Source organism: Vidua chalybeata, chromosome 6 (genome assembly GCF_026979565.1).
Source record: "Vidua chalybeata isolate OUT-0048 chromosome 6, bVidCha1 merged haplotype, whole genome shotgun sequence".
Classification (NCBI taxonomy): Eukaryota; Metazoa; Chordata; class Aves; order Passeriformes; family Viduidae; genus Vidua; species Vidua chalybeata.
Window position 1 is genome coordinate 34,481,798 of NC_071535.1, and position 15,188 is coordinate 34,496,985.

General features: G+C 36.9%; 1 protein-coding gene across 4 annotated transcripts in view; it reads right to left on the reverse strand.

Moving 5' to 3' along the window:
* The window catches only part of LOC128789593 (cytochrome c oxidase assembly protein COX16 homolog, mitochondrial), a 47,778-nt gene that overhangs the window by 7,579 nt on the left and 25,011 nt on the right, over window positions 1–15,188 (reverse strand). For all 4 annotated transcript variants that reach the window (XM_053945744.1, XM_053945741.1, XM_053945743.1 and 1 more), the window contains one exon: window positions 7,655–7,717. In XM_053945744.1, the coding sequence (XP_053801719.1) occupies window positions 7,655–7,717 (63 nt within the window). The remainder of the gene's footprint in view (window positions 1–7,654; window positions 7,718–15,188) is intronic.

Consider the following 15,188-nt stretch of genomic DNA (forward strand, 5'->3'; position numbering starts at 1 on the left):
CAAGTAGCTGATCCTTCTGAATTGGTGGGCTCAATCTCCTGCCTCTAATATGCTCCCCCCTTTACCCTGGTCTCACTTGGTTCAGGAAACATTCACACAGTTAGTGTAGTTTAGGACTTCTGCTTCTCATCTACACTTCCCTGCTGATTTTCCACTCACCTCTCTTCCAGAATTTGCTTATCAATATATATGCTGAAACAGAATGCTTTTCCCTGTTGAGAAACTATGATTTCGGCTAAACATTAACAGGGCAATTTCAAATCGTTCAGCCATAAATAGTTTTACAGTAGCATCAACGGCTACTGTTTGATTTGTGCTGTTGGGCAATTTCTCATAGGGAAAAAAATCCTCCTGTTTCTTCTCTGCAGCTAACATCCCCTTTCTAATTGATGAGAACAGTAATAGGAGCATTATTCCCATACTGTACTGCCAGTAACAGTAAAGCTACTTCTCAGCAACATTGCTGAATGTACAGCTCACAAATAATATGTGAATAACTCTACCTGCCATTCTATTAGAACCAACAGGTCTTTAAATCAAATCAGAAGGATTTCTGTCTTAGAAAGATCAAGGCATCTTTTTAAATTTTTACAAGCAAGAAGTTTTAGAAGGTAAGGTCTGGGGTCTTTCTAGAGCTGGAAGGCATTTTGGTTTTGAACTGCATTGTCTTAAAGACTATTTATGTTAGAGCTGTAAGATAGCACAGGGGGACACTGGCTCTCCAATGACTTGAGGGGAAGATGCTATGAACAAGATGGATTATTACATATTGACTTACCAACACCATTTCTCTCAGCATGCGAACTTCTCAGTGACGCCTCCCAGCTACACCTGGGCAAATACCAAGTTTTACCAGACACACAATGAAGTCAGGGGTAAAATTTGGGAACTTCTTCATTCCATTTTTAGAAATTTGGTTATTTAGCTAAGAAGTGTGAAAACTCCATGGTCAGCCTCCAGCAGAATCTTGCATATAATTTTTCGGTTTGATCAGTAAGCCTGTTAGAACAAGCAGTAATACATTCTCTGACAGTAACTTGCTAAAGCAGAGTACATTTTTATAGTATACTTTGAACATTAAATAATGATGGGTAACAATAATTTGAGAAGCAAAGAACATACAAGAATTGTATATTAATTTTTAAAGCATTTCACATTTAGACTTGATTGTCCACGTGGACATCATTTGGAAATACACTGGCAATCACAAAATACTCAAGATAGTGTTTTCGAAATTGGCCAAAAACAGAGAAAAAAAATCTAAGAAAAACAAAATGGAAGATATTCTTGCAAAAAGCCACTTTGCCTGCTTACTGAGACAAGAACATCCTTCAAAAATTTCTGTTCTGCTGTATTGTCTTCAGAAGGAGACAATGAGAGAAACATACCTGGCCTGATCTGTGTAGCTGAATTCCCCCACACTACGTTAAAGCTACTTCAGAGAGATTTCATACCAAAGATCCAACAATTTCCCACTGGAGGCCCATTAACAAGGCAGAAATGCTTAACATTTTCACCTAGCTGTACAAGTTCTCCATACTGGCTGCCTGGCAGAAGCTAGCAGCATTCCTTAACACAATAAATGAAAGAATTCAGCCATGATGTATGCATACAACTTGCCCTGCTCAAGCTTTTGGGTTATTTTGTAACTGAGACAATACACAAAGCTGGCCTTAGCATGGTAAGAGGTGGTCAATTCATGGGGCATTAAAAACCAAGAAAACACACATGGAATGTAAGTTGATTCTAAGGATTCTGTTTTGGAGAGGAGAAAGGGTGAAGAGAAGAGATCATTTGTAACAGTCCCAACCATGTTTGCTGTCTGATAATCATTCATCTTGTTTTCCATCTATTAGATCAGTGTCTTCTTACTGGATAAGGAAAGTGCAAATGCAACATATATGAAAGAAACAGCTCTCAGTTAAGGAACAATCCTGTGCTAAAAGATGACCATGAAAGAATTTACAGGACTATTAAATAGAGATGCATTCCAGAAATAACACCAGTAAAAAGTGACACCCTATGAACTTTACTCTGGAGGCTGTCTTTCTTCCTGCAAGAGACTTTTCCACCAGAATTCTTCCTGTGACATATGCATCACCAAATTCCACCTTCTTATGTTTCTCTATGAAAAACTATGAACATAGTTTATAGTTTGAACACATTGAACTATGGTACAGCAAACTACTGAGATGTCAAGAAGAAAAGATCAAAAACTATAGGTTGGCTATGGACTGCACATCCACTCAGAATAAAATGCCTAACACAAAGTATCTGAATTAAAATCCTTTCCCATGGCAGTTTCTATGGATGATAAAATAACAGAAATTTGTACTTCTCTACAAAACACTGTGTAGAAGACTCACAATGAAGTAAAAACATAAGAGCATTTCACATGTGGATAAACTGAAATGCAAGAAACTCAGCTTGTCCCAGACAAACCTGGAGGGCAGTCAGAATCTAATGGCTAGGCCGGACAATGCACCAAGAAAGAAGAGTGCATGGAAGGAACAGAGAGATTAAAGGGAGAAGAAAAGTATCTCAACCTCTTTATTTATCTCAACCTATTTATTGTCATAAAAGTCACTAAGGAGGGATATTTTACCAACATCTCTGTCAGCTCTCAAATAGCTCAAGGCATTTAGCCACCAATATCTTCATAGACATCGAAGCAAATCAATTCAGTACACTAATCTGTTAATTCTTGAACAGCAACAAAATCAGTAATCCTCTGGTACTGATAATGACAGCAACAAGACACTTGCAGATACCAATGACTGGCATCCAGGAATTTCTTCCTAGAGCACTCCTGATGTCCACACACTTGGATGCAATTACTGTGTTACTACACTGTCACTCCCTGAAAAAAAAATTCATCCATTCTGCTGACACCACAATCCCTGAAGTTATGTCAAATGAACAATAAGTGGCCTGAGGCTTTTTCAGAAGAGTTTATTCAGATTATTCTTTTAAGACAGTAAATGTATAGGTTATATTCCCAAAACACCTCTCCATATACCTACTTTTAATTTTTGAACTGTCCTCAATATACATTTTAATACTGCCATTACACGTCTTTTGCTGTAATTCTCAGGACAAACAATTAAAAAAAATTCTGTCCCGAGCCAATGTTGACTTTTTGTGAATTATTAAATTATAAGGAATGAAACCGTCTCAACATTCATACTCTTTAAGTCAAGAAAGCAGCATTCTCTAGTCTGACCATTTGCAGACCAGCTTGCAGTCAATGATGCCATCCTTGCAACCAGTTGAAGGAAAACTCTATCAAGTTTTACAGTTTTGATATTCTGAAACACAGAAGACTAATTTTTCTTGCTGTTGTGTTCAAATTATGTTCCCAGCTATTAAGAATGGATCTTACTTCTAATTTTACTACATTTTCTGCAGTAAAAAATGTTCAATTGCTATCACCGTCTTCCTACGGAAGTATTTATATGAAAACATCATTCTTCTCAGTACCTTTAATACTATTTAAATATTTAAGTTTCTTTTAAGGAATTTTTTAGAGCCGTAAGTTAGTACAGTCAGCCTGTTCTGCAATCTGTTCTTAAAGCCCTGTTCAAAACCCGGATACCAAAAGGAGAACCAGAATTTCAGTCCCAGCCTCACCAGCGCCACACTTAGAAGTAAAATCACCTGTTCCTACATCTACCATTCCTGTTCATATTCATACACTGAATTAACTTTTGTGCCACAAGATCACACTAGAAGATAAAGCTGAATTATTTATTCATCAACTCCTAAATCTTTTCCAGAGTTGCTGCTTTTCAGAATGCAGTCCACTCTGGCCTGCATTTTCAGTTTTTTAAATAAATAACTTCAGCTACTTGAAAAGGTACTTAGCACTTTTAATGGGCCCATGTTAGCAAGTAATATGAACAGCTCTCTGTCCCTGCCTTGCCATAGTTTTACTAATGCAATATTTTCATATCACTTGCACATTAGTAATGAATTCACAATTTCTTTCACATCACTGAAAAAGTACTCAATAGTACCTGTATGTCCCAAATTTCCAAAACTCTCTTAATACTATCACCTTCCTGCCCAGTGATGATTCCCAGAGAAGCATTATTCCCAGACTGAAATCTTCCTGAAGTCCACTGAAGTCTTCCGAGCCCATTCTTAGAACATAGCTATAAACCATCACAGTCTAGTAGGTATTTAACATCTTGTTTGATTATTAAGGAATTTGGAAGCACATCTGATTCCAATACAAAGGACTTTTTTCTCTAAAAAAACACAGATGCATTTTTGAATGTTGCTACTTTGCCAACATGGTTGCTCATAATTTTACATCCTCATTATTTTACATCCTCATTATTTTAGTCTTGGTTTGCTGCAACACCATTCTCTTAGCCATCCTTGTCAGATTACTTATCAGACAGCTCTGATGCCCTTAGCATCTTTTAGCAGTCTTCCCTGCTTTATGACTAACTCATTTACTGTTTCCATAGCAATCCTTCACGTTTTTATTTATTGGAATATTTTTTCCTCTACTTTCAATTGCTATTGATTCCCACTGAATATCACATATTTGATTCAATCTTAAATTATTTTTTCGATGGCAAAATGTTAGCAAATTCTTAGGAAGCTTTTATTTGCTAGAAAAACCCTTAACAACAATTCTATATTTTGGGGTCTGATGTAACTGAGGCCATTTTTTTTTTTTAGTGTTTATTAGACCATTAATTTCACAGAAGTACAGAAACCAAGTGCTAGAATAAGGAATGCTATTTTGAGACTGCATAAAACACATGAAGAGGAATGTTCTATGACTGTTAATCAACCACAAGAATGGTTTTCACTCATCATATTAATCAGGTTTTTTATCTCCCTTTTTAAAAAAGAATTTTGTCCTTTCAAATAAAATACTCAGGCTTTTGTCACAGGTCAAACACTCAACATTTTTTACAGTGTGTTCTACAAGGCCCAGCTCAGCAGCAGAACTACATTCACATTAGTACCAGCATCACTAGTGGACAGAGCTGTGATTTATTAAGCAAAGGGGAGCAGCAGGGACTAATTGGTCATATGAGGACACAATGTGTGAGAGAAATGCATAAACAATGGAGAGTATATGCAAAGGTAGCTTGCTCCTCTGGCATGTCCCAAGACACAAGATAAATGCCATAATTAACAGATCTGAGATACAATAAACGTAGTATGAATTACACGTGTAAATTCTTCCTTCCTCAAGACAGTATCCTGACCAGAAACTTTCCTGTATGAAATAAACCTTTTGTAATTTGAGAATACATAATTTAGTAAATGAGAAGGTTAATTCATGTTAATTTCCTCACAATAAATTAGGTCTGTGATTATATCTTTTTACATTGCCATGACCACCACATCAGAGACAAAATGTAGACTTCAACATGGCTGAAATAGTGGAAATGTCTTTACTTTTTGCAAAATGCCCATAAGGGCATATATGTATGCTTATAGAAGAAATTATTACATTCTAGAAGAATTCAGTATGAATTCAGTATGTACATTTCTGTAAGGACAGTAAGATATTTTTAAAAGTCTTGGGGAGGGCCAAAGGACATTTGCATTTATCAGTCAACCACGCTTCAAAAGAGCTGGCATGGTATCCTCAGTAACAGCTGCAGATATAATGCTAATAATATTGTAAAATAAGGCTTTACATATCAAAACAGCAACTTTTTTTTAACTGCCCTTGATCTCTTACCACACCATATTTAGTAACAGCCACCAGTGTAATCCTTCAATGTGACCTATATATTGAATTAGAAGGTGTTCCTAAGAGCTGTACTTTGGACAAGTCAAAAAATAAAGAAAAGAGAAAAACATCCACCCAAACCCCTCCAGTCTGGAAAAGATGGGGTCCACAGAAAACTACTCTACTAAATGTCAGCTGTAACTGGGTGACTGGTTAGATTTTGTCCACCAGAATACAGAGGTACCAGTAACTTAAAAGTGTTACACACTTAGTGTGGAGCCTGCAAACTATGTGCACGACTGCTGGTAGTTTCACAAGTTTCACTGAAGCAAGAAATTAAAGTTTGCTTGCAAGTTGGTGCCCATAATAAAGTATATATTGATATTAGATTTCAAAACAATAATCCAAATCTATTTTCATTATGCAAAACTATTTGTTTTGTTGAACTGATCTGCCCTCTATAACACCCAAGCACTACTCTGGAAGAATTTCAGTCTGGGAACTCTCTACAGTTTAGATTAAGAAAAAATAAGATTGCTTCTGTCATTTCTGTCCATCAGAACAGAGTCTCATTACCTAAGGAGGCTTGTAATATATTATTATGCCAGATGTATTTTATTAGCATTGATTTATCCATAAAGGTAATGGCATTATGGCTATTTAAATATTATCCTTAACCTATTTACTGGTCTTCTGAAGGAAGAGTATGGTATATCAGAATACAGAGATGTTGATTTTGAGGTTAGATATTGAGTTTGAGATGTGGTTCTTTTGACTGCTTGTGGTTCTTTTTATTTTTTCTTCCACATAAAAAAATCAGAGCAGTCTTACAATATATTGAATGGAAACTGAGAGACAGTAATCCCAGAAGCACTCAGAACTTAATGGATTTGTAAGTTTTGAGTCTCCATTGGAACTTTCTAACTTGTTATTCCCTGCACCAGAAAACACATTTTTTTATAGTGGGGGAGAGCCCAAAACTATTTGCAATAGTGGTAAAAATTAGCAAATATTTTGTGAAATTATACCTGTGAAAGCACAAAAACTAAGTTTTATTTTAATTTCAGACAAATGACAAAAGAGTAATAAAATAGTAAAATTTTATGATCAAGATCATGTACTGCCATTTGGACACCTAAGTATGAGAGCAATGGCTGCAATTGAGATCTTCAAAGGCTTGTGAGAGAAACGGGAAATGTGGTTTGGGAAGAAAACAAAAATCTGTGTTCAGCATAAAGGCTGCAGAGATAGATGAAGTGTTAGTTGGACATTTGATTATATTAATTTTAAAACATTAAGAATAATCTTAAATAGCTTTATCTTTTGTTTCTGGTCACAGGGAGGCTTTTTCCAGTTTTTCTAACATGGCTTTTTGTAGGCCTGAAAATTTATGAGACTCTGGATACTGAACTGGTCAAAACAGACATTTTAGAACTCAGTAATATTTGAAGAAAATGTAGTGTTGAGGAAAGAGTGAACTATTTTTCTATAAAATTTTCTGAAACCATGTAAAAGGAATGATAGTTGTTTCAAAAATACACGTAAATTTCAGAAGCAAGAAATAACATAAAGTTCATCATGCACATTGTTCTGTAATTTGGTCTAAAGATCTTCCAAACTCATGCAGTAGAAATGCTGACTTACATTCACACACACTCCCTCTAAGGCCAACGTCAGCTCTACGTTTATAAACTAGGTTAACCACAGAAATAGTGAATTTATTTGTACCACTGTACTTGATGCCTGGAAATCAAAGTAAAGCTGTGTTCAGAAGGAAGCACTACGTGTTCAAAAACATTTCTTTACATAAAACCTTGTTTTTATTGGACATCAGTGAGTCAAAGGCAGATGGTTGATCTAATTTTAGTTAGGGACAGATACGACCCACCAGCGGCCAGGGTAATCAAGGGTAGCCAAGGTTATGGGCCCCAGGCAACAAATTTATTTTACCTCATATTCAGATTCCAGTGTCACAGTGTTCTGTTTTAATTTTTCTTTCAAAGCTGGATCAACCTGAAAGACAAATAAAAATACAGCAAAAATGTTTGCTTTTAAGAATGTATTTTTTAAGAAATCTTAACCTCAAATAAACTGAATATTGGTACATGCAAACCCTCCTCTCCTCTAAAAGAGTTTATGTGCCATTTGTTCCAATACCAGGATGATGAACACAGCACAAGAATCGGGCTGAAAAGAAACAGATCAACTGCCAAATTATTAAATTCCAAAGGAAAACACACTTTTAACTACAGCCCGGCACTAGCATTACCCTAGATATTTAAATCTGTACCTGTTAAGTTTAAAACTGTTAAACTAAACAAAGCTTAAATAAATGAAACAAGCACAAGAAAGAGAAAATTGGGATCATGCAACATATTATACTTCTGAATGTTGAGTTCAGTGAATAGGTATACATATATCCTGGTTTTTAAAGTCAAAGCATGAATTGAATTTCCCATTTTCTGGTGAACACACAGCTCTTTCCTAGTTTTGATTCTGTACTGACAGTGCTGGTGTTTCCTGCCACCTTTCAGAGATGCTTATTGAAAGAACAAATCTAAGAACAGACATGTCAATGAACCACAGCAGACATATTTCACGTTTTAACTTCTGAGCCCGGAAGAAGTGATGTTCATCCCTCCCTTTGCTAAATAACGTCTGTCTCTCACAGGTCTAAGAGCAGAAGCTAAGGGGAAAAAGATAATTAGCATTCCTCATGCTTAGAGAAAGCAGTCTACCTTCTTCTCAAACAGCCACATACACAGTATTCAGACATAGTCTTTAGGCAATATAATTAAAATACCAAATAATTTCACCATGAGAGAACAATCTCATTTTTAGAGCTTAAAAACCAAAACAGATCTGTAAGAAGACCGGTAATGTGTGTAATTCTACATCCCTCATACACTAATCCAACTACAACTAATTCAGTGAAGAAAAGTTGCTACTCCTAATTTGCTGCTTCTTGATCTGAACGAAAAGTGATCAGTAACCCTCAACACAACCAATGTCAAACATCTACAAGTAGTCCAGAAATCAAAAAGGAGGGCATACACGTAACAGAATTTGCCTGGCCAATGAGAAGATCCACCATCAGATTCTCCTCTAACAAGAGTTCCTACTTATCAAAAGTACTTAAAATACACACCTACTATGTGTATTGATGGGAATTGCTCTGAAAAATTTCCCTAGGCCATAATGTTCCCCTTGATTACAGGCACTGTCTGCTAGTTAGCATGCAGCCTGCAAGATCTCAGTTCCTAAGGATGGATGCTCACACAGGCAAGTCTAACACCATCTGTGCATGGCCAGAGGTTTGATTTCCCTACCTCATCAGCGATCTGGCCGTGGAAACACACACATTTGCAACCTCCAGATTCATTACGCTTGGGACCTAAGCCAAATCTCTAAAATGGTTGATGTTTGTAGCGGATACAGCTCCCACCTTCTTAGTAATTAAAAAAAAAAAAAAAATTGTAAAACAAGATAGTGTCTCTCCACTGGCCCTCTACATCAAATAAAAAATGAAATGTTCCATCTCTGTCTTGGCATTCAAGGCCTCTGTAGAACTGCCCCTCCTTAAAGATGGATTGTGTCTCTCCTGTGACCACGACCTCCAACAGCCATGCTTTATTAGAACAATGAACCCATCCATCACATGTGCAGAAATGCAAAGTCTTTGGGCAGCCAGACAGGCTTTGAAGCTTGCTTTCACAGAAAGAAGAGTGATCATGGACCTCATTCAGAACTAAATGCAAACACTATTTGCTATGCTTTGTGTTCTCACAATACACATATGTGTATTTTGAGAACACAAAGGGGAAATAAAAGCTCCAGTAAGTAAGGCAGCAACAGTTTTATTTCACCTACATTTTCCCTTCATTTAATAATAAAGCAAAGTGTCATGGTTGAAACGTCACTTTTACTTAATTAAATACAGCCAGAATTTAACTTACAAAGACAGTTCAATATCCCATTATCAAGTTTTATTTTATCGATTTTTCGTGTGTTTGTTTAATATGTGGTGTTTGCATGGCCACATTTGTGTAAGGCAAAGGCAAACAATCAGTTAAGCTACTGCTGCTTCTGCTTCCTTCCAGCCCTTTTTGTCTTCAGACTTTCTCCTGTCTTCATCCTGCTCTGCCTCCACAAAGACAGCTAAAACTGAGACACAGCATTCCAATTTGATGCTGTAACTTTAATATTAACAAAAAGGCAGAACTGAAAGAGCCTAGTTGGAATTTCTTTTAAAAAAATACCCTGTAAATGCAAAATGAACAGAGAGTGCTGCTTCTTTGGAAGCAGAAATTTTATTTGGCAAATTAACTTACCCAAAAAGACTATTTAAACCCTGTTTTGAGGGCAAACTACATATACACCTTAAGCTCACTCCGCAAAACTCGTTCTTTTGCTCCAAGTTCCACCAAAAAAAAGTATTTCCTCTTCTCTTTATCCTTTTTGTCCCCTACATACATACTTACTCACACAGAATAATTGAAACATACTTGAGCCTGCACAGTAATTCAGTCACCTGCACTTTCTAATGCCTTGACTGCAAACCCCAGCTTTTCAGCTACCAAATGAGATAGGTAGGTTACTATTTGTTTTAGGAACCCCTATAGAAGTTGAGAAAAAGTGTATTATAAAGTTTTGTTTCCACTGTGTTTGTACAATGCTGTGCCATCTTTGAAACATCACAAGAACAACAACAACCAAAAAAAAAAAAAAAGAGAGAGAGAAAGAATGACAAATGACACTATTTTAAATATTTTCAATCTGGAAAGGCAGATAAACACCAATATGAGCCACAATCACAGATCATAACCAGGGAACACTTCAAATGGGGGCAGAGCCAGGAAAGTGTCCATGCCAAAGCAGTAGCTCTGTTGTATTACACATCTGCCACAAGATCCAAATACAAACATACATTTTGTTTCCATGATGACAGCTACGCCAACACATACTGCCAAATGAGCTAGAAGTATTCAGCTATGCACTGGCAAATAGATGTTCAGCTGAATTATGGATACAAATCTGTATTAGTAAATATCATGATGGCAGCAGACAAAGTCCAAATACTGTAAAAGCCTGACAGTGTCCTCTCCACCACTATTTAGGAGGCAGGAAGGAACAGAAAATATATTTCTTTACACTAGAGGACTCTTCTTGTTCAGCAAAATCTCAGCTGCTCCTCTAAGATCCATTTAAATTCAGAGTTTATCTCTAAATGTAGAATTCAAAGATATGTGCATGTATAATTACAGCATAACTTCACATTAAATTCTTACTGAAAGACTACTGAAATACTTGATGCAAGTATTTAGACAACCTTCATGAGATGCTGTCTGCAAGGCTTTGAAACCAATACTATAAATACAGTTTTTAAAGGCTTTACTTATTTTCTTTTTCTGGGGTGTTTTTTTTTTCCTTTTTAGCACTTGCAGCAAAAATGAATAAAACATCCTCCATATTTTGCATTATACAGGCTTATCTCATCTTACATCAACTGAAAGGGCAAGGGCAAGTGCAATATAGAAAAATCTCAGAAAATGTTTAAGAATCCAGGTTTCAAATTAGAATTTTTGTCCCATTTCACACTCCCACCATTCCTTCAGATTTACCCTTACTTAGCTTCAAAAGGTTCCCAAAGAAAAAGATTTTAAAAAGATTCTTAACAGCTAAAAGTAATAGAAGTTAAGCACAGAAACATTCTTAGAAATCTTAGTAGGCACCTACTTGAGGCTGTAAGTAACTAGAAACTTTTGAAATTAGGCTGATGCTTCTCATTTTAAGGCTGACATTTCAGTTTTTCAATTAGAACCTGGACAGCATTTCTAGGTGTTAAAAATGGTGCACCTTGGGGTGCAGACAAGAGGCATCATGACATAGCAAAGGAGGAATAACTGGTGCTTGCAGCCCCTGCCAAGCCAGGGACTCCTGCAGTGCCCTGTGGAAAACATACACTCATCTCAGTAAAGAGGATTTTTTTGTTTTTGACACAAGTATTTTTGGTACAGTTATAAACCTAAAAGTGCTGCTACTAAAAAAATTCTCCACTAACAATTTTGTATTGATACTCATTGACCACAGTTCATTTTGGCTCAGAAACAAATAATACTGGTGGAAAGCAACTGAGAAATTTGTGAACGTCACTAACTTTAGCTCCAAGATAAAGAAAGGACAGATCTTCCACAAGGGAACCCAAAGAATACCATCACTACCCCTTTTGAAGTTCAGAGGCATGGAACACCTCTCCATATGAGGACAGGCTAAGAACACTTGGTTTGCTCATTCTGGAGAAGAGAAGGCTTTGGGGAAACCTGATTGTGGCCTTTCAGTGAGGGGGGCTAACAAGAAAGACAGACAAACTTTTTAGCAATGTGTGTAGCAACAGGACAAGGGCTGATGGTTTTAAAATACAAGAGAGTAGATTTAGACCAGGTATAAGAAATAAGCTTTTTATAATGAGCGTGGTGAGACAGTGGCCCAGGTTGCCCAGAGAAGTGGTGAATACCCCATCTCTGGGAATATTCAAGGTCAGGTTGGAGGGGGCTCTGAGCAATCTGATCTACCTGAAAATCTCCCTGATCCTTGCAGGACTGTTGGACTGAAAGACCTTTGAAAGTTTCTTCCAACCCAAATTATTATATGGTTCTGTTAAACACAGGAATACAAAACAGAATAGCAGCGTCACTCCTGTTGAGCATTCAGAGAGGACCACCAAGCTGACTCACATTCTCATTTTCAGGGTAACATCCCAATGGTCCACAGAACACATATGCCTGGATCCGTAACTCAAACAGCCCATCTTCACAAGCAGTCTTTGTATGCTGTAAACATTACTGTTTATTTGCCCATGTACTATTTGTGGCCATGGGCTTTAGAGCAAACCAAGACTTGAATATATTACATCTTCTAAAATGATGGGTTCAGTTACTACACAAGGAAACTGTCAGGAGACAGCCACATCATGAGAAGAGGATTGTGCTTTTAACAGCTTCCTCTCACATAAGTCAGTGCAGTACACTGTATACTTGTGTCCTGGCATGTACTGACCAAATATTTGTATGCCAAAGTTTTACAGAACTTTCTCTCTAGCAAGCATTTCCAGAAAAACAGTAGAAGATATTTCTACCCTAAAACTAGTTTGTTATTTTTACTAAAACATGAGTTTCTGTTCCAACTCTGTCCTCCACAAAATAATATCCCACTGAAAAAGATTTCAGCTTTGGAAGTGGGAGAAGACAGCGGCCTGAATTTAATGAACATGAATTAGGATTGAGATTTTCATTTTTCCATCTCTCCCTCCCAGCATGAATAGATGGGACACAATTTTCCTGCAGCATCCACAGTACAGAGAATCCACAAAATTACAGTTTATATGAAATTTTTCAATTTGTTCTCCCCACCCATTTTTTAAATTTAAGAGTAAACCATAATTGCCAATTCTAGCTCTCCCACAGTGTATCTTCTTTGAAAACATTTATCATATGCCTAACTCCTCTAAATGGAAAATCAGCAATCTTGAGTGGATCAGTCAACTTCAATCTTCCTTGAGAAGGCTCCCATAAATTGCTACAGAAATCTGTGTCATAAATATTCTAAGTTGTGGTTTATGAGCAGAGTGAGAAGCAGTAGACAGGAGAGGATAAATCCCAGGACTCAGTGCAGTGTAAACTACAGCCAAGCTGAGTGCTGTTCTACTTAACAAATTAAAGGAACAAAGCTTGTAGAGGTTCTAAGGTACAACAAGGGTTGTACTTATGCCAAGCTCTTTGGCATACACTCTTAGGTAACAGACAAGGGCAAGGCAAAACATACCATTTTTGTGCAACTTCATTCACAACAATCCTTCAACTACATTACTTAAATATTTAATACATAAAAAACACTTACATAAGGCTACCTTTTTCCCTGTGCAGGTGGTGAGGCACTGGAACATGTTGCTAGAAAAGCTGTGGATGCTCCATCCCTGTAATTGCTTGAAGCCAAGTTGGATGGAGCTTTGAGTTCTGGTCTAGTGGAAGGTGCCCCTGCCCATGGTAGGAGGCTGAAACTAGGTGATCTTTAAGATCCCATCCAACCCAAACAACTCCATGACTCTGGGATTCTGTACTGCATAGGATACGATCCAAGATTATTGACTAGATGGGAATACTCACAGACACTGGGGAGACAGCTGAGATTAAATATAAACCCTAGCTTTGTGTCCTTTGACTTTTTCCTTTTGACTTTGTGATCTGCATAGAATACAGTTAAACAAAACAAACAAACAAACAAAACCAAAACAAGAACAAAAAAACACTCAAAAAAACCCCACCAAACATTTCCTCTGACAGAAATCAATACAGACATTTCCAAAGGAGCAATATAAATTGTTACAGCAGCAGTTCCCAGAGTTACAGAACACAGTGCACCAGTGATCTCTCAAAATCCAAACCTTGTACTTGCTTTCCAGATTGATCAAAAAATACCTACAATCTGAAACTCTGGACCAGACTTTTTATGTAATAATGTCATGGGAAATGCAATTAAAGGCTAATATGATGGCCAAACTATCCCATACTTCAGCAAACATTTAAGCATATCTAGATTTCTCCCATATAAGGTCAACAAAACTAAAAGGGACTCTAGAATTTTCAATTCTGAGCAGGAAGTACTCATCATTTAATTAATTTTGGTATGCTTTCACATCCAGTTTGATTTTCAGTTGCACATTTATTTATGTAATTTATACCGAATTAATGCTGTAAACCTTGGCTCTGAGTACGCTAGCATAAATTTAATTTCACAGTAAAATTCAGTACAAAAATTTTGGTATAAGAAGAGGTGTAAATTTGTGATGCCAGTATTTAGGGAAAAAAACCCACCCTTTTTGCCTCTAAATAGAATATACTTATCAGTTAGAAATAATCCAAAATGCAACTTTGGATGCAATTCCAGCAGAGTCAATGTTTTTTGGTCATATTTTTTGAAGATTCCTTTTTAATGGTTATGTACCTACTATGCAAGTTCAAGCTGGAAAACTAGCATAAATATAGTTTATAGGGTTTTTTTTTTCCCTTATGGTTTCCTTAGTCATATCCTAACTTTGCACAGACTCAACCTCTTTGTGGCAGCTCTGAAAAACACGAAGGTCACTTAAGTTTCTGTTCAAAGCAAGTAACTTCAAGAGAGAAACTGTGAATTGGCAGCTGAAGGCAGCATGGAAGCAGTCTGTGCTCATCTCCTCTGAATCTTTTCAGTGCTGTACTAGCAGACAGAAGAGGATTGGAGAGGGTGTCCTCGTTAGTTCTGTACATCAGCAGGAATACCTGTGTCCAGGTGCTCACTGGCTGTTCAATTAGGCTCACCTAAACTGTTCCTGGCAGCAGCTCACTTCAATCAAAGTGAAACCAAAGGCATTGTACAATATCCAAACCACTATTTTTTGCTTGGTGTGTCAGTTCCGAAACACAAAGGAATTAATTTAAAGGGAAAAGTC